At 37.0% G+C, this 26,800-nt stretch overlaps 1 protein-coding gene across 9 annotated transcripts in view; it reads right to left on the bottom strand.

Moving 5' to 3' along the window:
• The window catches only part of LCOR (ligand dependent nuclear receptor corepressor), a 142,121-nt gene that overhangs the window by 10,042 nt on the left and 105,279 nt on the right, over positions 1-26,800 (bottom strand). For 6 of the 9 annotated variants that reach the window (XM_058697325.1, XM_058697327.1, XM_058697324.1 and 3 more), the window contains one exon: positions 26,646-26,739. The exons of 1 other annotated variant lie outside the window; for it this stretch is intronic. In XM_058697325.1, the coding sequence (XP_058553308.1) occupies positions 26,646-26,739 (94 nt within the window). Of the gene's footprint in view, positions 1-21,573; positions 24,100-26,645; positions 26,740-26,800 lie in introns of those variants that run through there. 2 more of the 9 variants (XM_058697331.1, XM_058697330.1) reach the window with 2 other exon arrangements.

Genomic DNA, 26,800 nt, shown 5'->3' with positions numbered 1-26,800 from the left:
AAATCATGCCATTTGCAACTACGTGCATGGAACTAGAGGGTTTTATGCTAAGCGAAATTAAAGACAAATATCATATGACTTCACTCATAAGAGGACTTTAAGAGACAAAACAGATAAACATAAGGGAAGTGAAACAAAAATCATATAAAAACAGGCAGGGGGACAAAACATAAGAGATTCATAAATATGGAGAACAAACAGGCTTACTGGAGGGGTTGGGGGGGTGGGCTAAATGAGTAAGGGGGCATTAAGGAATCTACTCCTGAAATCATTGTTGCACTAAATGCTAAGTTGGATGTAAACTAAAAAAATAAAAGAAAATAATAAAAAGGAAAAAAAAAGATTCAGAAATATTATAACAGGTGCATGGGGATGGCGAACTTAAAAATTGTTTTTAATGTTTGAGAGAGAGAGCGCAAGGGAGCACGTGCATGCTCGAGTGGGGAAGGGGCAGAGAGAGGGAGACACAGAATCTGAAGCAGGTTACAGGCTCCGAGCTGTCAGCACAGAGCCTGATGCAGGGTTCAAACCTACCAACCGTGAGATCATGACCTGAGCTAAAGTCGGACACTTAACCGACTGAGTCACCCAGGTGCCCCGGTGATGGTGAACTTTAAACTATGTGCTGGCAATAGAGCCAAAATCTAACAAAGAAAAGACAAGACAGAAGGCGACTGGAAAACAGCCTCACTGGGCAGTATGCTTATAATATGTGCATTTTCCTGCCTATATATTGTCCTTCAGTAAAATTTCAAAAAGGCAACATCTGAAAGGTCAACAGGAAGAAGCTCCTCCTGCTGTATGCGAATGGCAAATATCTCCTTCCTAAATTTAGAAAAGGGGAGACACCAGTGACACCCTTGGGGGACTGACGGTTAAGTCATTTTCAACTCTCAGACACAATGATACGTACACAGGAGCTTAATACACTCTTCATGCAGCTGCACGCTTTGTAGCTCACAGAGAAATTAGTGCCAGAAGGACCCTTCTGGGACATACCCTGCCACTATGTCTATCAGACAGTACCAACAGCATAATATGTTGTCACAGGATAGAGCACTGGGAAACAGTGGTGAGTATTCTGCCACTTACTAGTTGTGTAACCTTGGCCAAAACACGTAACCATTTTTGGTCTTAATAGAGCACGTGCCCCCTCTTCCACTTAGGATTAGTGCAAAGGAAAAAACTACGAAGTCATCAGTTACCTTTACTGTCAGCTAATCACATTAAACATACCTCAGTAACAAATAACTCAGAGATGTGCATTAATGCTTTTTTACAACCTAAGGTGAATTTTCTGCATAAAGTTTACACTTCAAGTACCAAACATTTAAAATTTTAAAAACATTTTTGATAGAAGTCTTTTAAAAATTATATCCTCCTCTGAACACAATTTCTTCTTTCTTAATGACTCAGGGGGGTTATCATGTGCACTATTATTAAAGTTTAGCCATTACTTTTATTATACTGAACTAAAATACATTGATAGCTTTAGGGGCTACTCAATTAAGTAAATCTGACTGCCTTAATATGAAAAAGTCACGCTGGCAGTCTGTATGTTACTAAAATCTTTCTTTTTATTGGCTTCCAGATAGTAGCTGTGGCTCGAAGCCCTACTTTTACCTTCAAGAGTGTTTCTGCCTGACAGCTGAGGCAGGCATCTCAAGTGCTAGACTGGTCCTTTAAGTAAAAATAAACAGGCTCTGAAATGATGTTTTCAGGAATAGTTTGAGTAAAGTACATGGATTTTCTAACAACTTCAACTGCTCAGAGGACTTTATTTCTCAGTTTTTGGTTTTTGGAGGTGTTCCTGATGTTACTAAGTGCCTACAAGTAAGTGGGATATCACTGCCTTTTCAACGCATAAAAATATATTCTCTAAGTGCACTTTAGCAATACATAAAAAGGTAAAGGGGGTTGGTCAAGGTTTATGAAAAAAGATTAAGAAATATCATGGCATCTTACTGCAGAGAAAAACTGGAGATAAATTGTTCTCCCCACCTTGAGAAGCACAATCATCATCAAAGTGTGAAAATCTTCTGGACACTGCTCCATACCTAGGGCTGTGCTCTGGAAGTAGGCTTTAGTATTTGGGGTGAACAATATGCTTAGAGGGGTGCCTGGGTGGGTCAGGTTAAGTGGTCAACTCTGGATTTTGGCTCAGGTCATGGTATCACTTTTCGTGAATTTGAGCCCAGCGTCTGACTCTGCGCTGACAGTGTGGAGCCTGCTTGGGATTCTCTCTCTCTGCCCCTCCCTACCTCTCTCCCTCTCTCTCAGAATAAGTAAACAAACAAAAAGATTAAAAAACAAAACAAAACCAATATGCTTAGAGATTAATGAAATCAAGAGATACCCAATAAGAGGACAGAGTACTCTGAAGAAAACTGAGAAAGCAATTTTTTCTAAAGTGATGCCCACACAGAATAAAAAACTGAGTAATAATTCATCCACAGGTGAGATCTAACCTCTTTTATGGTTGTGAGACTTGGATCTGCTGCTATCCCATGTTTCAATAGTAGTACTTCAATATTTTAGTTAACCTCAACTAACGTAAACAAGTCTTCCAAAGGGCCATGAAACCAGCCCTGAAACGATGGCTGTGGCAAAATGGCTTGTTTAGTCCCCAAAGACAGAACAAATAACTACAAGTAGGTAGGTAGGTAGGTAGGTAGGTAGGCAGGCAGGTATCTATTTCACAGCACCATGGCAAGGGGAAGGCGCCTTCAAACCTAAGGCATACTGCAGAAACGCTATCAGTACCTACTGAACTCTAACCCGGAACAGAAACAGAGCACCAGGGTGCTGAAGAACAGCATCGGAGAGGCGGTCACAAGCTATATAGCAACTTTAAGAGGCGCTCACAGCGATTACTGGTGGGAAGCTCAGGAGATGAAAAGATTAAAATCGCAAATGGCAGCTTTGCTTAAAAGAAAGAGATGTCAACAAAGGGTCATTTGTGTATGTGTTTCCTGGTAAAAAGACAGGATGAACGAGAACGTACTGATGAACCACAGGTCATCAGAGTAAGCAATAGGGTGCTCTTTATCAGTTACATCCTGGGCCATTTCAAAACCATTTCCACTTGGAGTGACTGTATCTTTTCCTGAACTCCAAGCCACAGTGGTTTGTAAATACATTGGCAATCATAAGAAATCATGTGTATTTATAATTTGTATCCTTTACTGACTTGTCTTTGTCTTAGCTTTCCAAGCAGATGTAAGCTACTTGGGCTACTTGAGATGTAAGCAACTAGGCAGGGATCACATTTTACACTCTTCTGTTTTCTCTTAGCAAAAAAGGAGAGAGAAAGAGCATCAAGGATGCTTCCTGGGTTTTAGTCTCAGGCAGCATCATTTAGTGAGATAGGAACACAGGCAATGAAGCTGGGGGCTGGTGACTGTTGGGGTATGTATGTGTCTGATGAGTTGTTTTGTACACACTTGAGGTGAGGTGTTAAAGGATTCTGAATCTGAGATGTCTGGAAGGCAAGTGGACCAGCAGCTTCACTTGGATCTGACAACCTTCACATTAATACTAACCTTTGCCCAAGTGTCATTAAATGGCCCTGTTATAATAACTAACTTTATAACTATAGTAATAAAACCACTTTTGACTGCGCCCCTAAATTATCAAGGTTCTTACCTTGTTTTTCTCTAGAAATTTTCTCAGTAAGATCTAAGTTTAGATGAATTTTAATTTCAGAGGATTTAAAAAACTTTAAATTAACCTCAACTTCCTGAAGTTTTTAATTCTATCACAATTTTTCATGTTTTCTAACAAAACAAAACAAACAAAAAACAGGTGTTTTTAAAACTGGCTAGTTTTGCTTGAGTTTTAAACAGCTAGTCTTTACCTTTGCTTCCAGTCATTCCATTTTTTATGCATTTGCCTTGATTCAGAATACTCTCAGGCAGTAAGGAGGTAAACCAGAGAGGGGCAAGCTTCTATCCTGCAGCACTTTCACTCAACTCGACTGAAGGGAAAGCACTATGTTTTAGTTCAGTGATTATGGTTGGTATCACGGTATGTCCTTCACATCTGACTGTGTAAGATCTTTTTTTTTTTTTTTTTTTTTTTTTTTTTTAATTTTTTTTTCAACGTTTTTTATTTATTTTTGGGACAGAGAGAGACAGAGCATGAACGGGGGAGGGGCAGAGAGAGAGGGAGACACAGAATCGGAAACAGGCTCCAGGCTCCGAGCCATCAGCCCAGAGCCTGACGCGGGGCTCGAACTCACGGACCGCGAGATCGTGACCTGGTTGAAGTCGGACGCTTAACCGACTGCGCCACCCAGGCGCCCCTGACTGTGTAAGATCTTTAGAAAAACAATAATTCATCACGGATTTCTTTTTTCAACGTTTTTTTTTTTTTTTTTTTTTTTTTTTTTTTTTTATTTTATTTTTGGGACAGAGAGAGACAGAGCATGAACGGGGGAGGGGCAGAGAGAGAGGGAGACACAGAATCGGAAACAGGCTCCAGGCTCCGAGCCATCAGCCCAGAGCCTGACGCGGGGCTCGAACTCACGGACCGCGAGATCGTGACCTGGCTGAAGTCGGACGCTTAACCGACTGCGCCACCCAGGCGCCCCTCATCACGGATTTCAAAATCACTTGTTTGATTTCATGTCTCTTCTGCTCAATAACAGAACTCTGTAACAGTTAAGTAAATTATTTATCAATCAGAAATACCTCACCTCCACTAAAGAGTAGTAAGATCCCAGGGACTAGTAAAAGGAAGGAAGGGCTGTAGAAGAGAGAAACTTGACTTCCAACTCCCTGGATTAGTTCTGAGTTTCTCTCCTGGGAGAGAAATAGCCTGTATGACCTTGACCACTTTGTCTTTCTATCCTCTGCTCAATGCCTAATTCTTAAGGGTGTGGTAAAAGAGTAAGATAATATTCATAAAAACTTTGGAAGGCACAGTTTAAGAGTGATGTGTTGTTTCACAACCCTATCTGTAATGATTTACTCAATGATGTTTTTCTAGATCAGAGGTTAGACACAGTTGAACTTGCCTACTTTGTCAATACTACAATACTTAAATTCTCAAAGAAAAGCATTCCTGTGGTTAATGTAAATGGTGGGTCGTCAATGCTTATGTTATTTTAGAGTAAAAGAACAAATAGAGGAGATGTGGCAGACAGCTGAACCGACAATTTTAAGAAGAAATTTTAGAAGAATTTGAGATTGATGGATTCAGGTAGTCTCTCCAGTATCTGCTAACTACCAATAAAACTCGATAGCAAATGCAATTATCAATGATGACCAAAATACATTCTTCTTGACTAAAAAGAGCAATAAAGACACTGAATGATGTCTGGGTGAGAGCTGATCTTAGCAGAAAAAGGTAATCCCGGGAAAAGAGAGGGGGAAGAAAATTAGAGACAACACTTGACAGAGTAGACCAAATAGTTAAAGAGATATACTTTTATTTGGCTTGATTCTTCTACTTAAATACAAGAACACATAAAAATGCACCCTGAGTTCCCTTCAAGGCTAAGAACTGTATTTTTTTGCTAGACAATAATCTAAAATTATGTTCTCTAATTACTTATCTCTGGTCCTTTGAGCACAGAAAACATAAGTATATTTAAGGGCCTGGATAAGTCTACTGCCAAGTCCTTGCTCTGCACTGGGAATGCATCAACCCCTGGCTAGCAGATTGTATTTGCTCAATACGTGTATCTTCCATACTTGGATACAAGAATATTCCAAGGACTATGACAAATTTTATGTGTATATGTGAGTGTGGAGTAGAGAAGGGGCAGCATGGGGTATACAGATTTTCTAAAAGCCATGTACAGTACAGTTGAACATCTAAACTACTGAACAACCAAGTTTTCCTTCCACAGAACTGGACTAGGAGAAACCATAAAAGGGCAGAGTAGACCAAAGTGACAAAGAAACGCTGAGAAATAAAGTTCAGAAGATGACAGAAGAGGAAGTGACCTCTTAAAATCAGGCAGTTTAATACCTGATTTCCATGTAGCTGACATCCAAATTCTCTGAAATAGAATTTAGATGGATTTAGATAGAAAAAGCAATTCTCAAAATTGAGGTTAAGGAGAATGATCACTCCTCAGAGATCAGAACCATGGAGGAGTAGGGGTTTAGGGATGTGTGTGTGTGTGTGTGTGTGTGTGCGCGCGCGCGCTTTCAAAACCAGAGCTACCGCTGATGGCAGCGTGGCATCTTGTTCAGGTGTGACTGGAAAACAGTTAAGAACTACTGATCTGAAACAAAAGACATGCAATCCCTCTGTAACAGCTAAGGTTATTATGTTCCTAACCAAGTTTACTAGAATCAGAGCAGAACAAAGGTTCAAAAAATTATGAATGCTCTAAATGGGGGAAGGAGAGGTGCTTCAGGGGTGCTTACTGAGCATAAAGCCATAGTTTGCTAGCTTTTCTGTATCTCTGGGCTTAGTATCTCTCATAAAGGGCTATTATTCAGAGTAGATCTAAATATTAGATAAGCCTTTTAGGGCTTGTATCTTCTATTTCTTTTCAATTTAACCAGATTGTCAAATTTCTTAAATTACAATAAAAATATAATTATCAAGAAAATCCCTATTTAACATATCTTCACCCATTTTACTAGGGGAAAATGTACCCAGGAAGCCAAAATGTAATCAGAAAGTTACTTGGTGAATAGGAGTCAGAGCAAAGGGTCATTAAGCACCACATACAGTCCAATGTCTTCATCTCCTCTCTAGGAATGTAGTGAGTTCACAGACACTTCTGTCAAACTATTTACGTCTGATAAAGTTTTTGTTCCCACCAAATTGATTTTTGTTTCTATCACCTCAGGTAAGACTATGCATGTTAAGACCAAATACATTTGGGTGTTAATTTTAAAGAAAAGGAGGGAGGGTTCATAAGCAGTGAAAGACATGGGATTCTGGACTGGACGGCATAGATTAAAAAATAACAGTTCCTGGAAGTGAGGGAAGAAATGTCCCTAAGTGATATAACTAAATACTGGTTTGGTGAGAGCACAAACCTAAATTATTAATATAATGAGTACTATAACTAAGAATTCTTAGAAAACACTTTGAAATAGACTTTAACAAATAATATAATAATAGATGAAAAGGATAGACCTCTGCCTTGGGCTGCTTCGAAATGAAAAAAAGTGTGTCACCAGCCTGAGTTAGTAAAGCCAGACTGAAGAGAGATCTGGATCGTAAAAGCATAACTGACATTTTAAAAGGTCAGGATTACATGAGAGCTCATGACAAGCTAGTAGACTGGCCTATTTCTCTTTTTGTTTTTTTTAGTCAGGTAAAGGATTAAAATCTATGTTGTTCTTTGGTGAAATTGCCTTTTCATTCCCAATTTAAATGAGCAGGACAATGATGGACTAGAAAAATAGCACTGCTTAAACAGAAAAAGGTGCTCATTCCCCACCTGAGAGAAAATGCACGGTATCATGGGGCTCTTTTAAAGGGAGTTGAGGGGAAAAAAACATCTGTCAAGGCCCAGTAAGGCCAAAGACTGTACATGGCTCCCCTGGCATCCAGACAAGGTTCCCGTTACAACGGGAATATATTTCTTTTGTAATAATAGCAATAATAACAATAACCGTAAACCCAAAACCTACACCACCACCTTCAAGGCAGTGTGTACACACAGAGGGGGCCTAAAGGAGGCGTGGGGAGCTGACACAAATGAAAACAAACAAGAGGACATTTAACAGTTCACATGACAGATCCCAGCAACACAATGTTCTTTCCTCTCCAGAAATAAAGTGGTATGTTTTTGACAAATATTCTTAGTTTCTTTTGGGGGTGAAAGGAAGAGGGAGACTAGCAGATTATATTTGCTCAATACGCAGTAGATATTTGATAGTATCCCAAGCTTTTCATGATTGCTAGGAAATCTTCTATATCCTAACTTTTCTCATGTTCTTTTGAGGTTCTTAAATCTCTATTCTTGAAACCATACAAATCTATGGGATAAGGCTTAAAAGTGGAAAAGTTCTACTTTTGCTGTCATATAGTAAATCACTTAAAATTGACACAAGGATAGCATTCCTAGGTAGTAGCTAATCACCTAAAGACTCTAGATCACTTTGTAAAATGTAAGACCTTAAAAAAGGATTCCTAGGGTACCTTATACAAAATTTAATGCCATTTATCACTTGTTCACCTCATGAATGTTAGAGGAGGTTTGTAATTTTAAAATTTAACATACAGAGATAAACAAGCATTTTTAGAGCTACCATTCTGGAGTGCTCTTGGAATTCACTCCTTCATCATTCTCAAACACTTCACCTCTCTGGAAACTCGAGTATACTGATGGAGATGTGCTGGAGTGGGATGAACTAAGCAGAATCATCTGTATATTCAAGGTTTCACTCAGGAATATTGAAGACAAAATGTAACTAACTATACACACACACACACCTCACTCCTTACCCTCAGGTCACGTCATTTCTCTTGCTTCCAATACACTATCCAGTTCAACTACCCCGACTCATCTTTCCTTGAAGAATAGTATAATTCTATGCTCCCTGCCACTAGTTTCTCATTTTAGTTTGCGTCCCATTATCCAGAACTGCCATCTTCTTAAAGTCCAAATCCAACCTGATCACTTTTTTTTTTTTTTTTTTTTTACATAAAATTCTGTCAACTTTCCACTGCTCCTATTCCATGCTTCCTGACACTTTCTCCTGGGGGCCATGTTAGGCATTTCTTACTCTGCTCTCATGGTTTTTATTTTTTTTATTAAATAGCACTTATGTCACATGGTCACATAATGGTTGACATGGCTGTCTCCTCCACTGGTTTGTGAACATTCTCTGGGGGCAGGACCTAGGTCCTTTTAATTCAGTAGATTCTCTGCCTAAAACACGGAACTCAGATAATTTCAGGCATAAGTAAGCAATGAATAACGAAATAAATTCCTATGTAATAAAAATAATTTTCCCAAGACATTTTTCAAGGGAACTGAAATCAGCATAGGAAAAAAGAAGAAAATGAGTTCAAATCAACAAGGCAGGGAAAGAAGAAGGGAATTTGAAGGTCAGACAGTAAAAGGTGTAGGCTCCTAACTGTAAGCTTCCTAACACAGGAGGTTGCTAGTATGTTCTCCAAGGTACCAGAATAACCAGGATGAAAGGGTATGGTTTACATAATGGCCTTCAAAGCCACTAGAGTTTTGACTGCAAACCAGAAACAGATATACTTTACAAAATGACACAGTCCACTTATCCCAGTTTTCATATGTATGGCATACATTTCAATGAAACAGTATTTACCCTTTATTATATGCTATGCGCTCTCCTTTTCTTTGTGTTTCTTTCTTAAATGTTGGTTAGGCCCCACTAAACTGATCTTAAAACTAACAATCACAATCTGTTGATTCAGTTTGAAAAACTGGTCTACACAGACTCACCAATTCCCAGCACCTCACAAGAATCTGCTATCCTGGTTATTTTCTTAATCCATCTTTACCTAGTTAGAGCTACATTGCCAAGTTTTCCTGGCAAAAATGTTTCTAGTCGATTTAATGTTTGCTGGAATGAACATGTCTAAACTGTACTACCTATGATCTGATTTATGTCTGAAATGCTCAGAACTCCAGTTTGAGAAGAGTGTAACTAAAAATCACTAAATCTTTGACAGAAGATTCCCCAAATTCTTTCACTGGAAAGCGAAAAGTTTGATGATTAAACACATACGCACACACCCATCCTCACACTCCCACACTTAGCTCTTACATTTTGTTATTCGAAGCATGTAAAATTTCAAGCTTGACTCTACAAAAAACTCAGTGATGGAAATGCAGATATATTCTACACAGCTTTGTAATTTTTAATCTTAAGCATCTTCTACTTTCTAACAACTTTTATTCTAGTCTTTGAAAAGAAACAAAGAATGACTAATAGTTGGACAATATTCCCCTGGAACAGCACCAAGAAATGCAGAAAATCAGCATTCCAGGTTTTAATCATAGTTCCAAGATTTTATGTATTTGACTAGAGCTAAAATAAGACTGGCTGCCCAGTGTCCCTGTCTACTACAGACTTATCTGCCTCTTTCAAAGTTCTAATCAATACAAATGGCTTCCTCTACAAATTTCAATAGGACTTTCTCACTTTCCTTGCCCCTCACTACGTTACCTCCTGCCAGACGCTCTCACTTTCTTTCTTTTTTGTATCTGCAAAGAGCCCGGCAAAGTACCAAGTATTTAACATACAGAATCTCATGTGAGTCTCACAGCAAATCTCTGAGGCAGGTGGGTAGTACAAGCTTCCTTTTACAGGTAAGAAAACTAAAGCTCAGAAACTCTCAGTAACTTATTCAAGATCACATATGAAAAATGCAGAAGTGATGGCACTTTAAACCAGGCCCGTCAAATTCTGTCTCTTGGGAGATTCTCTCCTGTCCTCTTTAGGCCTTACCTACTCTTCAAGATTCACCTCCTCTGGCACCAAATCAACAATGCTTCTATTTAACAATGAATTTATAAGTTTCTAATGTAATCTCTTTTTTTTTTATTTTTTTTTCAACGTTTTTTATTTATTTTTGGGACAGAGAGAGACAGAGCATGAACGGGAGAGGGAGGGAGACACAGAATTGGAAACAGGCTCCAGGCTCCGAGCCATCAGCCCAGAGCCTGACGCGGGGCTCGAACTCACGGACCACGAGATCGTGACCTGGCTGAAGTCGGACGCTTAACCGACTGCGCCACCCAGGCGCCCTCTAGTGTAATCTCTTAACTGGTAATTTCATAATATAGATTTAGTTCTCTTTCTAAAAAAGCAATGTGAGTCTCAAGAGTGAAACTGAATTAATACTTGAGATTTAATTAAAAGTGAATCTAAAAGAAAAAGATCAGCAGATAAAAGCTCTCGTTCGCATTCTGAGGTTGAGTAAAGAGTGCCAAAGTGGCACACACATCAGTGTAATGGTTTGGAGTCATGAGTTATTAGAGGCAACTCATTATGTGAGGAGGACAGATCCCTTGAACTCCCCACATTCCATGTTTTTCATTAAAAGAAAAAAAAAATGAAAGACTAGAATGGGATGAATCATAGTATTTAATCCGTGGATCAATCAAAACTTCATATGGTCACAACAGTATGAATATACTTAACACTAAACTGTATACTTAAAATGCTTAAGATGGCAAATTTTGCTATGTGTCTCTGCCATGGTCAGAAAAAGATCTACTGAATAAATAAAATTTAAAAATACAAAAGAAGGGTGCCTGGGTGGCTCAGTCGATTGGGTGTCCGATCTCGGCTCAGGTCATAATCTCACAGTTTGTGAGTTTGAGCCCTGCATCAGGCTCTGCATTGACAGTGCTGAGCCTGCTTGGGATTCTCTCTCTCTTTCCCCCCAACTTGCTCTTGCACTCTCTCTCTCTCAAAATAAATAAACTTTAAATAAAAAAATAAATAAAATTAAAATTAAAATTAAAATTAAATAATAAAATAAAATAAAATAAAATAAAATAAAATAAAATAAAATAAAATAAAATAAAATAAAATAGATAAAATAAAAATACAAAAAGAAAAAACCCAAACCAAAAACCTTCACTAACACTTTGAAAATACAGAACATGTTCAGGCCTCGCTCTTACAAATGGATTCAGTGAATCTGGTGTAGAACCCAGGCATATGCATTCTTAAAAGACTGATTCTAATTGAGACTGATTATATCCAATGAACCCCAAGACTCTTTGTGCTCCAATATTTGAGACAGAACTAGACTGTACACAACAGAAATAGATTATAATTATAAATACCGTAAAATTAACATACCTTGTAGTATTTACAAAAATATCACCACACTCATACAGTTCATAATAAAAACTTGAAAAAATAGACTTGTCTTAAATAAAAAGCATCTAAAATGAGATCCAGATCTATTTGCTTTTCCTTTGGAAAATGCTACAATGCAAAGGGGAGACCTAAGGTTTTTACCTTAGTCTTCAATAAGGGTTGCTATTGTATTTCCCAATGTTAGAACAGATAAAATCAGTGTATTTATCTCACATTTAAAAGAAGATTGCATTTTTAATAGACTTAAGAGTTGAAATGAGGCCAAAACAGCATTCAGGCTACCACTCAGACTTTACGCATGAAAAATGACTGATCCTTCTAGAATACCAAGTTAACAGGAATTTAACATACCAAATAATCCCTGATCACTTCATACTGCTGACCAAATAAGGTTGGCAAGAGCACAATTAACATCTCACAATACTAGTCAACAAACCATAGTAAAGTATTTTCACATGCCTACAAAAAGCTCCAGACTCAAGATTTAATTCTTATGAATTTTTATATATTTTCACTTATTCCCCAGGTTCTTACTTTCTAAGTTGAGCTCTAACCAAATCATGGCTTAAACTATTAACTATAAACACTGATCAACCTTTCAAAACAATGTTTTCTTTTGAGAACATTTCTTTTCCACCAAACTCTGAAATAAAGTCTTTTTACTCCAGTTGAAATGCAGTTTGATACATTACCATTTCCTCCCCAAACAGCAAAAGTCCAATCACTTTTAAGTTGAATAGGAATAAAATTCTGTGCTAAATACTTGCCACTAGAAACAAATAATGATAAAGGGTACACTCAGAATACAAGAAGTTATCTATCGTGTTACTTAATAAATGTTTTCTATTAAAAAAAAGATTTTTCAGTCATTTCAGCGACGAAGTCTAGCACCATATGACTTAGTTACATGTTTTTACATTTCACTACAAATCTCTGGTGACAGAAAAGGACAGTTCTAATGGAAAAAATAACACCTACACAAGTCAGGAAATGGCACAAAGCTGTACCATTTTCCATTTTTTCCACTTCATTTCCCTTATGCAATCTCCCAGATTCCTACACCTTGAAATTAATTCAGTGACTCTGTGTCTTAACAAAGTATCAAAAGAACCAGAAAAGAAAATTCTGGGTTAGAAGTAATAAGTCCTTTCTAAAAATATAATTGGAGAGCCAAATATCAATTTGAAGACAGAATCACTAAAATAAATTTACTTATGAGATGCTAGATTATAATCCTAACTATATTGATCTGGCCACCTGTTTGGAATGGATAGTGGCAAGAAACAAGTAGTTGTAACTTTAAAATTTACAAAGAAGTGATAGTTAGGTTTCCAGAAAAATGTTCTATAAACATGTGTCATAACTGAGTAAGGAGAACAAATGAACCCAATGAGTAAGCCTACAGAACCAACAAAATTGCCAAATTTATAAACATCGGACCAAAAGGCAGAATTAGCCAAAGAAAGAAGACAGAAATACTATACTAAGGGGCACTTGGGTGGCTCAGTAGGTTTATCGCCTGACTCTTGATTTCGGTTCAGGTCATGATCTCATGGTTTGTGGGATGGCGCCCCAAGTCAGACTCTGTGCTGACAGCATGAAGCCTGCTTCAGATTCTCTCTCCCTTTCTCTCTGCCCCTCCCCTTAACGTGTGCTTTCCTTCTCAAAATAAACAAACATTAAGGGATGCCTGGGAGGCTCCCTCGGTTGAGTATCTGACTTCAGCTCAGGTCATGCATGATCTCATGGTTTGTGAGTTTGAGGCCCACCTCGGGCTTTCTGCTGTCAGCACAGCCCACTTCAAATCCTTTGGTCTCCCTCTCTCTCTACCCGTCCCCCAATCGCACTCACACACGTGCACTTTCTCATAAATAATACTTTAATAACCATTTCTTTTAAATACTAAAAGATAATCTAAAGCAACTACCAACAATAGTATCATTTTCAATATAAAACGCCATTAGAAATTATCAGAAATCAATTCAACCTACATGTTGAATTACACATGGATCAATCACCAGCTTGAAAAAGCTTTCTCAACCATTTCTAATCTTTATCACTGTAATTCAGTTGTTCCCCTCACCACTTCACAACAGGAATCACTTTATAATACAGAACTGCTTTATACACCTAGTGTCTAAAAACCACAATATAAACGTTGAGCAACATATATGCTATTCTTTATTGGCTCTGATAAAAAGAAATACCAGCATCCTCCCAAAAATCAGAACGTAATAACCTCAACTGATTGATGATGTTACTTTCACACTTGTGCCCCAAGAAAAGAGCAAACAGAACCTAGTAAATCATTATTTTTAGCAAGCAATTCCTGCATAAAGTTTTACTCTAAGAAAATTATGAAAAACCAAGTCCAGCAAGCAGGTCTCATGAAAACATCAAGATATACAGTATCTTGTTTTGTTGAAAAAACTTTTTAAAGTGAATAATCCAAATGAAGAAAACTGAGGTAGGGGAGTATCAAATTAGTAAAGACACAGAGTTAAAGGCAGTGCAGCACCCAACTACTGAAGCATAGTTTTGAAGCAGCAACTTCTAGCTATCTAAGAGATAATCTAGGAAGAATTTACCATAAAAAATTACCAACTTCAATTACCATGTACATTTACAGTACACACCGAAATCTTACCCCTTCTGTGGACTTTTTTTTAAAAAGCAATAAACTCTTAAGAAGTAGAAACCAAGCTTTTAAAACAGCTTTTCACAACAAAATTTATTAGAAGAATAGTGGTTCTGAAAAGTCTAGCATCCAGTGAGAACTACCATACACAACATTACAGCTGGGAATGTTTCTCCAAAATGTCATGGTCAAATAATACAATGGAACCATTAAATCTTACACATGCACGAAAGAACTAGCGCTTTTGACATACAATGCAAAAAAAAGGGGACCACATGGATTAAAGTTTTAAGTACTCATCACATACATTAAGACACAGCTTATTTTAGTCCAGTCAAAAATCAGAACTGCATTAAAAAATTTAATGTAGTGCAATCAAACCAAAAAACTTAATTTGTGATCATAAGTGCTCTACTACATAAACATTGATCATAGCAAGGAACAAAAAGTTCAAATCACACAGTACAAAAAAAAAATCTGTAAATAAATATAAACTACAGTACAAGAGAAATATTAAATTATACAATTCCGTCAAACTGTAAACAGTATATTGAAATGAGGTCCATAAGAGTAAAGGGGGTTCCTGTTTTGTTGCATGACACTTGAACTTCTAGAAATCTGAAAGATGCCATTTTCCGTATCTTCAAAGGCTATGGGTTTTATATATGGAGAGTTCCTTTTAGATGTAAGATATCAAATATTAAAGCAGAGGAATAACCTATTTTGTTAACCACAGACAGTACTGTAGAAAACAAAAGGAGTCTTAAAGAATAAAGACCTCTAGTAGACAAGTCTTAACATTAAAGATGCAAAGGGCTAAAACACTGGAATTAGAACTTCACATCATTAGAAACTTGTCACTGAGGACTTCAAGGCTACAAAATATACTGACAAAATTGTCTGCAGATATGCAGACCTAGACCTCTGCTAATTTTTTGACATTACATACTCATGTTACCACACCAACTTTGGCAGAATCACTACTAATAAACTCAGAGCACTCCTGGCCCAACGGTTCCATCACAGTGGCCAGTGCACAGAATTCTCTAAAGACATTGCATAAACTAGAATGTAGAGGTCAGACACCCAAGGACCAGTGCTTGAATTTAGTAGTAGTGTGGTGAAGAAGCAAGAGCCACATCGAGGAGGAACTGCGTCTGTTATAGTTTACAGAAGCAGCAAGGAATGTCATTTAATTGTGCTGGCTTCTAGTGGCATTTAAAAATATACAGTTTAACTGTGTTTATGTGTGTGCATGTGTGTGTGTGTGTGTGTGTGTGCGCGCGCGCATGCGTGAGACATGTGCTGGTTATACATTTATGCACATTGTTTTAAATACACTGTTAACAGGAACCCCCATATTATCTGCTCAGTAGTAATAACTGAATATATAGAATGCCACTATAAGAGTGTGAGGCACCGTGTGCTGGAGAGTTATATGCAGCTTTAAAATCTGTTTGGCTGAGTTATACCTGGATACCTGAACTGAGTTTTTTAAGTTGACATTCATCAAGGATGTGCTACCAGCACGTCGAAATAAAAGCAAAACAGAAAAATACAAGTCACTGTTAGGTTTAAGAATAGCATCAAAGTACCTGAATTGAGTGAGAATAGTGTGTAAACTGTCCCTGAGGGTTTTTAAACAGTGTGTACAAGTTGGATTCCTAAGAACATTAGTTTTATTTAACAGTGTGGACTGATAAAATACCAATGTCTGACAGTTTAAAGTGGAGGTTATAAAGAATTATATGCAAACACTCCAAATGTATAGTTTATACATTTCTTCTCAAAGCAGCAATAAGCTGCTGTAAAGTATACATCCCATCAGAACAAGCAACATGTGGGAGTCAGATAAAGGTTTCTATCTTAGTCTGGTTTTCTGACAGCACAGCATATCAATATCCAATGACTATTATCTTTCCTAGATCAGAATGTAACTAATTTCGACTAGCAATATAGGATTAGACTTTTAATCAAACACTTTGCTATTACATACTAAAATTCCTTAAACTTACTAATGCTGGTATACTAACCTAATTATCCCCCCCTCATTTTAGAAATATACCCTTCCACAACTTAAAAACATTAAGATCCATTTTCAGTCCTCTGATGTAAAAAGCATGTCAGTGAATTAATATTAAAAATTTACACAGTAAAAAGGCTTGAATTTCAGCCAAAGATTCTAAATACTGCTCATTCCCTGAAGACTTAAAGGGAGAGAGAATCCCTACCCATTTTCCTAGTGATTTTTCTAAAACGGTCTGACACAATTTTTCATGTTGGGGAATTTCCCCTCATCTCCTCTCAAATTCCAAATTCTTAAGCCTGAAATGCTTAATGAAATGGGAAAAGTGAGGCAATCATTTGGAATTGCTTGTAAAGGTACAGAATGTCGTCTTTTTTTTTTTAATAAGACAAGAATTATTTATATAAATGTGATCTGACCCCGTATTATGTAGTTATGCTTTATATTTTTAAATAATCACGCTAATAAAAACTTACAGTACCTAAGACTCTGAAGATAAATTAAGACTTTAGTGTTGTAACAGAAAAAGTGCTGAATTATCCCTTTTCTAGTACTTTAAAACATTTCGGACAAGTGCTTTCCTAGTGACAGTAAAGATTACTATATACCCTTCCACCAAGCAGGAAAAAAAAGTTACCTGGATGAAAGAAAAGACTTTTAGGAGTGTAGCACTGGGTATTTACCAAATAATAGATGTTGTTTCACTTATTCTGAGGGGGTAAAAATATTCTAGATTGAAATTCTATTTGGCTATTGAATGTTAAAAATCCCTGCTCTACTGTGTCAGTGTCCTGTGTCCAACCCCCCACCCCCCTCCCCCAGTCCCCTTACACACTATCCACTGAGAATCTAATCTCTAAAGAGATTATTTTAAAATTTATGTTTTCAGGACATACCTGAGAAAGGGTGCAATTATGCAGAACAAGGAACCCAAGACTGCACTAATACTGGTTATAGGTTCATAAATTCTTTCCCAAGACAAATCTAAAAAGTCTAAGAGGTATGGATCTTCAAATACGTCTTACTGCTTTAGATTTTTTTGGTATGTGTGTAGGGTCATTTCCAGTGTTGAAAAGATCACCTTGAGTCTGTTCAAAGACAGTTCAAGATGGGGTAAAGAGTTCATTTCCATATTCAAACTATAAAGATTAAATATTATGATTATAATATTTGCTACATCCAATAAATTGAAGATTAACTAAAAGTGCTTGTTTTTCAGCATTTACCAATACAGCTCTAAATGAACTGGAAACCTTAAAATTACCCCCCAAATAGTTGCAGAATTAACTCATGTTTTATTGTCAAATCAACATTAATTAGCCTTGATTCTCATTTTCAAACGATCTAAAGGATTTTTCTGACTATCAAATGAAGGTGGCCCAACTTCACCACATTATCTATCCTGTGACTCATTGTTAGTATCTCAGTACAGAATCTTTAGCCTCTTCACAAGTCTATATACTTTCCCATTCTACTTCTCACCCCCTCCCCTGATCTCCTTCACAACACTTAGGGCACACAGCTACAGGGCTAATGTCTGCTTCTTCAAAAGGCAACTGTGAGTTTATCTGGGAACAACAGACAGAGGAAATGCAAGGAATTTCCTCTATTTTCCCCTCAGTCACCATGTTCACAAATCCTACAAGTCTCAAGGATAGAATGAATCCAAAATGCGAAGAAGACTTTGGAGGTCTGCATTCCTTGTACCAGAATTATACTTTTTCCTTTTCAGTAGAGTTTGAAAGCAACCGACTTTTTAAAAAATCTCCTATATGCCTTAATAGTATCCTAAATGGGCGGTCTGGCTAAAGCCATTAACATTTTTAATAACACTGGCCTGACTGTAGTATGAATGAAGACCTAATTACAATGGAAAGGTAACAAGGAAAACAATTTTTGATACCCTCACAAAGGTCAAAATTTAGCCTATAACTTTCAGTGTCTTCTATAAAAGATTAAGTGGAGCAATTCAGTCTATTGCCATATTCTATCACCAATGACAGCAACCTGAATATTCAGAAAAGGGTGGCTCGCAGAGAAACAACTTCTAGCATTTAAAGAAAGAGTAATTACAAAAGCAAAAATATGTGGTTTCAAAATTAAATCTACAGGGACAATAGCTGTTAAAGAAAACGGCACCAAACTGTCTCAAAACTGCTGTAACTACTCAAAATAATTTCAGGTTCTGGCATTGGGCTGACTCAATATGTTTTATAAAAATAACTAACTGAATACAAGCTTCACTATTATGGGTCAATGAAATGTTAAGAGAATCACAAAGGCTTAGAACCAGGCCTTGCACCATGTGCTTACTTGGGCAGGGGGAGAACACATAACTCACTAGCAGCTCAAAGGTTGCTAAGTACTGCCTAACGACAGAAGGTAGTTATGATATGGGCCTTTGCAGGTAGTCATTTTTAGTCTAATTTAGAGTTCTCTCCAGAAAATCGGGAACTGAACTTCTCATTGTGCCTTACTGTTTCACTATCTGATCCCATATAGCTCATATTATAGCTCAGGTAAAATGTTGGGGAATGAAAATGCCAATTGGTTGAGGTAATGGTTTTTATAAGATAACCAGAGTTCTAAAAGCACTTCAATATTGTAAAGTAAAAGTGTACCAAATAAAGCTAATACACACTTCACACTTGTTGAGCTTGCTCACCAGAACTGAACAGTAATTAACTTCACATAAGGACCCTATTATCACACAAAGCCTTACTCATATTTGTGATCTGCTGCAGCAAAGGTTTCTCAAGCAACACCTAAACTTCAGAGTAACAACAAACTTAATATTAAAAAGTATTATACACAAATATAAATTATGTTTCTTGAAAGAGAGACCTTGTCCTTCATGGTATTTGGGGAACAGAAAAAAGTGTATAGCTCATCACGAACAGAGTTCAGAGTCACTGGAAAGCCTACTGAACAAAGTAATATAGTACACTACATTATCGTCAAGCTTCATGACTCTACTGTCTGAGAAATGAGAAAGCTAATGGTAAAAATACTAACTAGATATCCTTCCACAGGATTATTTAGTATTTTTGATTTTATAGTGCCATAGCTTATCCATTCAATGATACCAATGTTCTCTCATAAAAACGCAAGAACTGATTTTCAATACATTATCTCCTAACATTAATTTGAATAATATATAGTTGGAGTAATGCCATCATCTGCCTACTGGAAAATGAGAGGAGAAAAGGCTTTTGTGACAAAGACAGCTGTGAACTATACCTTCCCATACCATAAAAATGGTCAACTGTTGTTTGGGCCATGCAAAACTCTGATTAGCAGAAATTAAGCATGCGAATAGACCAATCTCTATTACACACTTATGAGGACGTCCCCAAACTAGAATATCTACACTGAAAGTGCCAATACAGAACAGTGGCAAATTAAGAGAGAAATCAAATATTAAAAGATCGCTGCGGCACCAAGACTGACAGCCAGCCATGTGATGAGCCACCTCCGAGAAATACATGGTATAATGGAACTCTGAACACAAAATTTAACATTAAAAGTGCACCTGAATATTACAAACTAACTTTACAAAACCTACAATAAGGTAAAATATATATCTTTTGAAATATTCAGCAGCTTTCTGTTATTTTTTTTTAAAGATTTTTTTTTTTCTGAGAGGCTCATGAAATTTAAAAGGGACCACTATCTAATTTCAACCATGCTTCACAAAACAATAATGGCTATTTTATATTGCAGTTACCAATGTAATGCAATTAGTGCTTTAAAATAATCTACACTCAAAAAAGAAAAAAAAGAGAGAGAGAGAGAGAGAGAGAGAGACCGACCGACCTTTGGAGGAAATATGCTTATTCAAAAGCTTCTTGGAAAAGAAAATTTACCTGAATATCAAGTCATGACTGATCTCAAGTGTAATGTTTAAAAGCTTCACAGACATGAATATTACAATCTTCAGGTCTCAGGACTTTTAATCTGAGAAAGTTTAGAGTTTGGTTTGTTTTTAAATTCACTTTCTAACCAAAACAAATAATAGAAGTACTCAAATTTTCACTATTTACAACTCTCAGCCTACAATCTGAAATGACACAATACAAGTTCTCTTATTTAAACTGCAGCATTAAAGGGTAGGCACACCATTCTTCTGCTGCTCGATTGTCATCCACTGAAACACACATAGAAAATATTTATGTTAGTAAAATGATCACTCCATGTACACTACAATGACAAAATTTACATAACTCAACTCATACATCACTGTATAGACTACCACACAGGATTAAACCTCTCTGAACAGTAAAACTACAAAAGTTGAACTTTTAGGGCCAGATTTTTAAATGGGCCTTTAATGATGCCTTACTGAGAGGGGATAAAAGCAAGCACAAATTAATTGCTCAAAGGACTTTTTTGCAGCAATTTGGGCTACCGAATACCCCAAACATCATGCAAAAAGGTACCATGGCTGCAATTAATTGTGTGTGACAAATTACTGAGTGTGGAACAAAGGAGGCATTCCTTCACAAGCTTAGCCCTTTGCTTTCAGCAAACTTTCTACAACTTCCTTCAACTGCAGATGAAAACCAAGTATTTCATAAAATATTTTTATTGCAACTTCTAGCTAGGCTAGAAAATATTGCAGAGTCATATACTGCTCCGAACCCCAGCTGCTTTTTCTGTTGAGAAGACTAGAAAGCTAAGAGGAAACAGGCTCAGTCATCCACGGATTAAACTGCTACACAAAATAACCAAACCGAAAGGAGAACCAAGCCCAGGCTACTGTCAAGAATGAGCAGTGCATGTATTTTAATAACAGCAATGGTGTGCCTAACCTTTGAACACAGACGTTGCTGAGGGAAAACTATCCTTAACCTAATTAACTGCTCCAAAGTTGCCAGGCAAGAATTTATGCCTTGGGAATGTCTGGACCTACTTCTCTTCAAACTGTTAGCATCCATCTGAAATCATCAGCCTCAATTTAATGCTCCAAGTTTGATTTTACACAAAAACTCCAATGCCTTTTTGTTTGTTTTTGGTTAAGCATTTAGAAGGGCCTGACCACTTTTCTCAGCAAATTAGATTAGATTAGATTAGATTAGATTAGATTAGATTAGATTAGGTGTATGTGGTATGGGTTTTGTTTTGCACAAACAGTAATTTTAATTTGGTTACAATGCAAAATTAAATTTCATGGGCTTTGTCAGTTATTCTTGCAAAAATTTTTAGAAAATAAATATTCCAAATTCAGTTACTGTAATTTGAAAAGCCCATCTCAAAAAACGCTTAGATGTTAAGGAGTGCTTATCTGAAAAGTCCTGAACTGTGTGCTAAACAACCACAAAAATCAGCTAGGTATCAGAAAAGGTTAAGAAAGGGATATTACGCAGGATGCCAAAATAAAGAAAAAAGAAAGAAAGAAAGAAAGAAATCAAAAGCAACGAATTAAATAAAAACTAAAAAACAACCCCCCTTGTACTAGTATCTGGATTGGTTAAAAAAGAAATTCTACTGAGCTTGATTTCTGATTGAATTATCATTAGATGTAAAATGCAACCTAAATCATATTAGGTTACCTCGGGGTTGTGTTTTTTTCTCACCACAAACATGGATCCTTCATTCATGTGGGTATTTGGGCAGACTACTGAGGCTGTAAAATCTAGATACCACTTTTTCAATATTATAATTACTTAAACACACTTCTTTCCTTACTTCTCCCAATAAACAGATCTTGAATACTTTAAACTAGTTGCTGCAACGACATCCGGTCGTTAGTTAGCACATGATCAAATCTGTAAAAGGTTTTAAGAATACAAAGAAAGTCTGTTAAAATGAGGCATCCTCTACTGTTTTATGTAATGTACCCTGACTGCTCCTGAGTAAGAACGGAGCTTGTCCTCCATGAGATAAGGCTATATCCTCACTTGTTGGTGAGACCAAATTCTACCCTTAGAAAATCCCAAATAAAATTACAGCAAAGGTAGTGTTACAAAGTAATTAACCAAAGCATTTCTGAAGGTAGTGTGTGCACATTTTCCACCTCCTTTCCCTCCGGGTGAGCACTAAACAGATTGCTGATTTGTTAAGTAAATTTAATAGTGAGAAGAAAATCACAAAACGTAAATTGACCTAAATAATTATGTGTCATTGAATAACCAAATTTCTTAAATTCCAAGGTTCATTGTTCTTAGAATTTTTTCTTTAGTTTAATCCTTCAATTAGTTGAATTGTAGAAGAGAAACATGAATGATTTTATAAGATGGCTTTCCAATTTGTAATGATAAAGCTCCCAGTATGACAGAGGTGGTTTCTAAAAGGGGGCTTTTTTCTTTTCTTTTTTTTTTTTTTTTTTAAATAAAGGCAAATATAACTTAAGAAAAAAAAAGAAAGAAAAGCATGCAGGCTCTACAGGCAAGGAGTCCACTTCCATGTATCTGTTCTCTGTGAGGTAACTCAATTCTCTTTTGTAGAGAAACATGCAAAAGGCCAAACAATATCCCGAGCCATACTGCACATGAAAATTTTAAAATATGCAACATTCAGAATGCACCTTTCACCTCTGTACACACAAGTCAATGCAAAATCTGCAAAGAAACAAGTGTCACAGTAAATGAAGCCAGGTGCAAGCAATGACAGCTGAACAATGCAGTAGTGCTCACCCAGTTTGTACAGTAATTGGCACTCTACAGTATTTCTACTCATTTTTTGATTCATTTGCACTTTGTGCTGCCTCTCCCTGGGGATCTAATTCAATCTTTACAGAAACATCTGGCCCCTCCGACCTCATTAATTTCATCTTTTTCTTTGGAGGGTTTTTCAAAGTGCCCAGCCTCTCCTTTACTTTGTACTCCAGTGTACTGTGGGGAATCCCATAAATACTCTGAGCTTTGGAAACACTCATTTTTCCACTCATAACCACTGAGATTGCTTCCTCCAGTATCTCACTGTTGTACTGTCTGTAACGCCCTCTTTTCTTCCGAGGCTGCTTGGAGCCAGGGTCTCCTTCTTGATCCGATGTGGGATATGGCTGTCCAGAGGTAGACTGCTCAGCATCTGAGCCCCAAGAATCGGGTCCAGCATCTAGCATGCTTTTTCTATTTTGTTTTGGAAGAATAGCCCTTAACTTTTTACTAAGCGCGCTCTCCGTTTGTGAACCCATTACCAAAGAGCTATAGCTGTACTGATCACCAGTGCGAGACTCCCAAGAAAGATCCATTCCTCGAACTTGTGGTATCTTTAAATCTACAGGAGATGCATGGCTCGCATCCTTTTTTCCATCTTGTTTTGCTTGAAGTGCCATTTTTGGAAAGGCAGAGTTTTCTGCAAGAAAAGGAAGGTCACTGATGTTGCTGAGTGCACCATTTCCCCTGAACTTCATACGGCTGAGGTTGAACTCATAATGTGGTTTTGCCCAAGAGGCTTCCCTGGATAATATTAAGTGCTGTCCATGATTCTGTAATCCAGATGGCCCAAGGCTGGCAGCTGTTGACAATTGGTTTCTGCTCAGTAGCTCTTCACTAATCTGCAGGGATCGAGCCAATGGAACTTTGAGTGATGTGGAGTGTCCAAAACCTTCCCTGGTTCCATCCTGTAAGCTTCTTGGAGGTACCCCATCACCACTCCGAAGTCCGTCTGGGCGGTACTGGCTGGGTCTCCCAGGTCGCCTAATTGGATGGAAGGAAACTGATGTGAGCAGGACTTGCACAGGTAGGGAGGGATGGGTGAGGGGACCACTCCTTTATTAGAAGGCCTTGCTTGGGTAACATCACTTTGTGTTATTTATTTATTTTTCTCTAAAATTAAAAAAAAAATGGTCTCAGCAGTTAGTTTTAAAACTTGTTCACAAAAAAAGAAAAAGGAAAAAAGAAAAAAAAAAACCAGGAGCTTTTTGGGCAAAGAAAAATTAAACCTGTCAGCTGGTCTCTGGTTGGGTTCACAAATTTTCGGAGAAAAAGTTTCGCGCAACTGTCTGAAAATAGCACCTTAATTATTAATTACAAAGTAATCATCGAGTCTCCATAGATCTACACAGAATTGTGTTACCAATGTGACGTTACCACTAAACAAGTACAGTAATAAAAGAGTAAGCCAAATTATTTATTTTAATGCAACATATTCAACATTCATGACAACCAGCTATAAAACTGGAACCATTTACATTGGTGGAACCCATAGATAATTGCTCATTTATCCCACAAACAAGCTGATATTCATTATCAAAAACCAAACAAGTTCAAATAACATTTCTTATTTTGCTTGGGAAAAAAATATGGCTACCAGCCCCAAGGGGTGGGGGGGGTGGGGGGGACCCAAACCAAAACACCCATCGCATTTTAACTTACCACATCTTCATTTTAAAACACTATTAGCTGCAGACACACGAGTACCACTATTTTTCCATTTGAAATAATCCAATCTTTAAAGAACTGCCCTTTATTTTCCCCAAACTTTGTTCCTTAAGTTCTACTCAAAGTAATTACTGTCAGAGTTATATGTTTTAAACAGTTTTAAAGCAGTTTTCTTTAGTTAAAATGGTCTCTTCTTAAAATATCAAACATCAATTTTGAAATTTTAAGTGGAAAGCTTTCAAATAATATTTAAAAAGTCAACTACTTACAACAAGGTTAATTCATAAGGTTTCCATTTTTCACAAGATATAAAGATTATCACTGATAAAACTGGCAACTGGTAAAGCATGCCCAAGGGGAATAATTACATTTACTAGGCACAAACGTGGAACTCTGAAGAAATGATAAGCCAGCTATGTTCTCCAAAAGTCTACAGGGACCCTGTGCTGTTATCAGTAAAAAACATAATAAAGAAAACAATGAATAGTCAACTAAAAGATGGGCAATCTATTGGTGCTTTTGTCTTCCAGAAAACGATACCACATAAAAAACACTTTCTTTCCATTCAGAGGGATAAACACAGCAACTTCAACCATATAATACATGGACTTGGTGGCCAAGTTTAAAGTAATCTTAGGCGAGGGATTCATTTATACAAACCACACTTAAGCTTCTCCTACATGTGTCCTCAATTATACAATCCAAGTTTTCTGATATATAAAAAATGGAATCCAATGATTTGGGACCACAAGGACTTGTATCTAGTATAAACTATAGTGAAAAGGAGGGCTTAAGAAAAAAGGTTAGTAAACCATGCAAACTGCATTAAATCAAGAAGTTACTTTTAGATCGAATAAAGGAGGAGAGAAAAAGGAAAATGATGGAATTTTAGAGAAAATAAAGGCAGCATTTTAGAAGTCAGTAAAGGAATCCTTCAATTTGAAGGTAATTAAGAGGAAGTTGAAAAAAGGTTAGTCCATTTAATGTGTACTTATTGCTTTAACACCTAAAAACTTTCCTATGTCGATATTCTAAAAGTTGATAAACTTAAATATTACCTAATTTAGCTTACCGAAGTGATTTTTCATGAATGAAGTTGATTTTTGGTCACAACACAATTTTATGGAAATTCCTTCCCAATATGGCACTTAAATGTCTTCATTAATATCTGGCTTTTCTACATGGTTTCTATGTACATGTAGAGGGAGAATTAAGACAATTCTTACACTATAAAACTAGGTGGTGGGTAATCTGCTAAGAGTTATCAAAACTGAGCATATAATGTCTTGATAGCATAAGACGGTTATCCCAACATCTACAGTCTTAACCACTTAAAAAACAAAAAATACATACGATTATTTTTTCTGAACTGCCACACAGAGTTAAAACTGCAGTTCAAATCAACAAATAAAACAAAACCAAAACAAACAAACAAGAAAAAAACAAACAGCCCCCACATACCCACACATTTCATTAGAGATACCAAGTAAAATACTGGAGCCCAATTTTCATTCAACAACCTCCGCACACATACTACTGCCTTTACATCTGAACTCTGGAATTACTTAGGTTGGGTTTCCCACTCCCAAACACTCAACAACAGAAAGTCCCAAGACATTCTTGCCATATTTTCCATCATTTACTATTTGTACTAACTTGGCAAACCTGATCTACACTAGTCAATTCTGGACTTCACAGACTGTGCTTTTACTTGATCAATGGACTAAGCAATCTACTAAAGGCCTACTTATAACAACGTTACTCTGAAGAATTAATTTTTAAAACATATAAAGGAGATTTTCACCAATCTTCGATAAACCGTCCCCTATAAACTGTGAAATTCTACAAATATTTTCCCTTACCCGTTCCCTTGAGCACTGGAGCAGCCTGGAGAATGGCTCAGGGAAGTGCTGCCAGCACATGGACTTTTCTTAGTGGACAGATCAAGTACACCGTCTGCAGAGACACAAACACACACCTGAGGATATTAAAAACTAGGAACAAATGTGAACTGAAC

Source organism: Neofelis nebulosa, chromosome 13, assembly GCF_028018385.1.
Source record: "Neofelis nebulosa isolate mNeoNeb1 chromosome 13, mNeoNeb1.pri, whole genome shotgun sequence".
Classification (NCBI taxonomy): domain Eukaryota; kingdom Metazoa; phylum Chordata; class Mammalia; order Carnivora; family Felidae; genus Neofelis; species Neofelis nebulosa.
The sequence above is the reverse complement of the archived record's forward strand: the minus strand, read 5'-3'. Positions and strand labels throughout refer to the sequence as shown.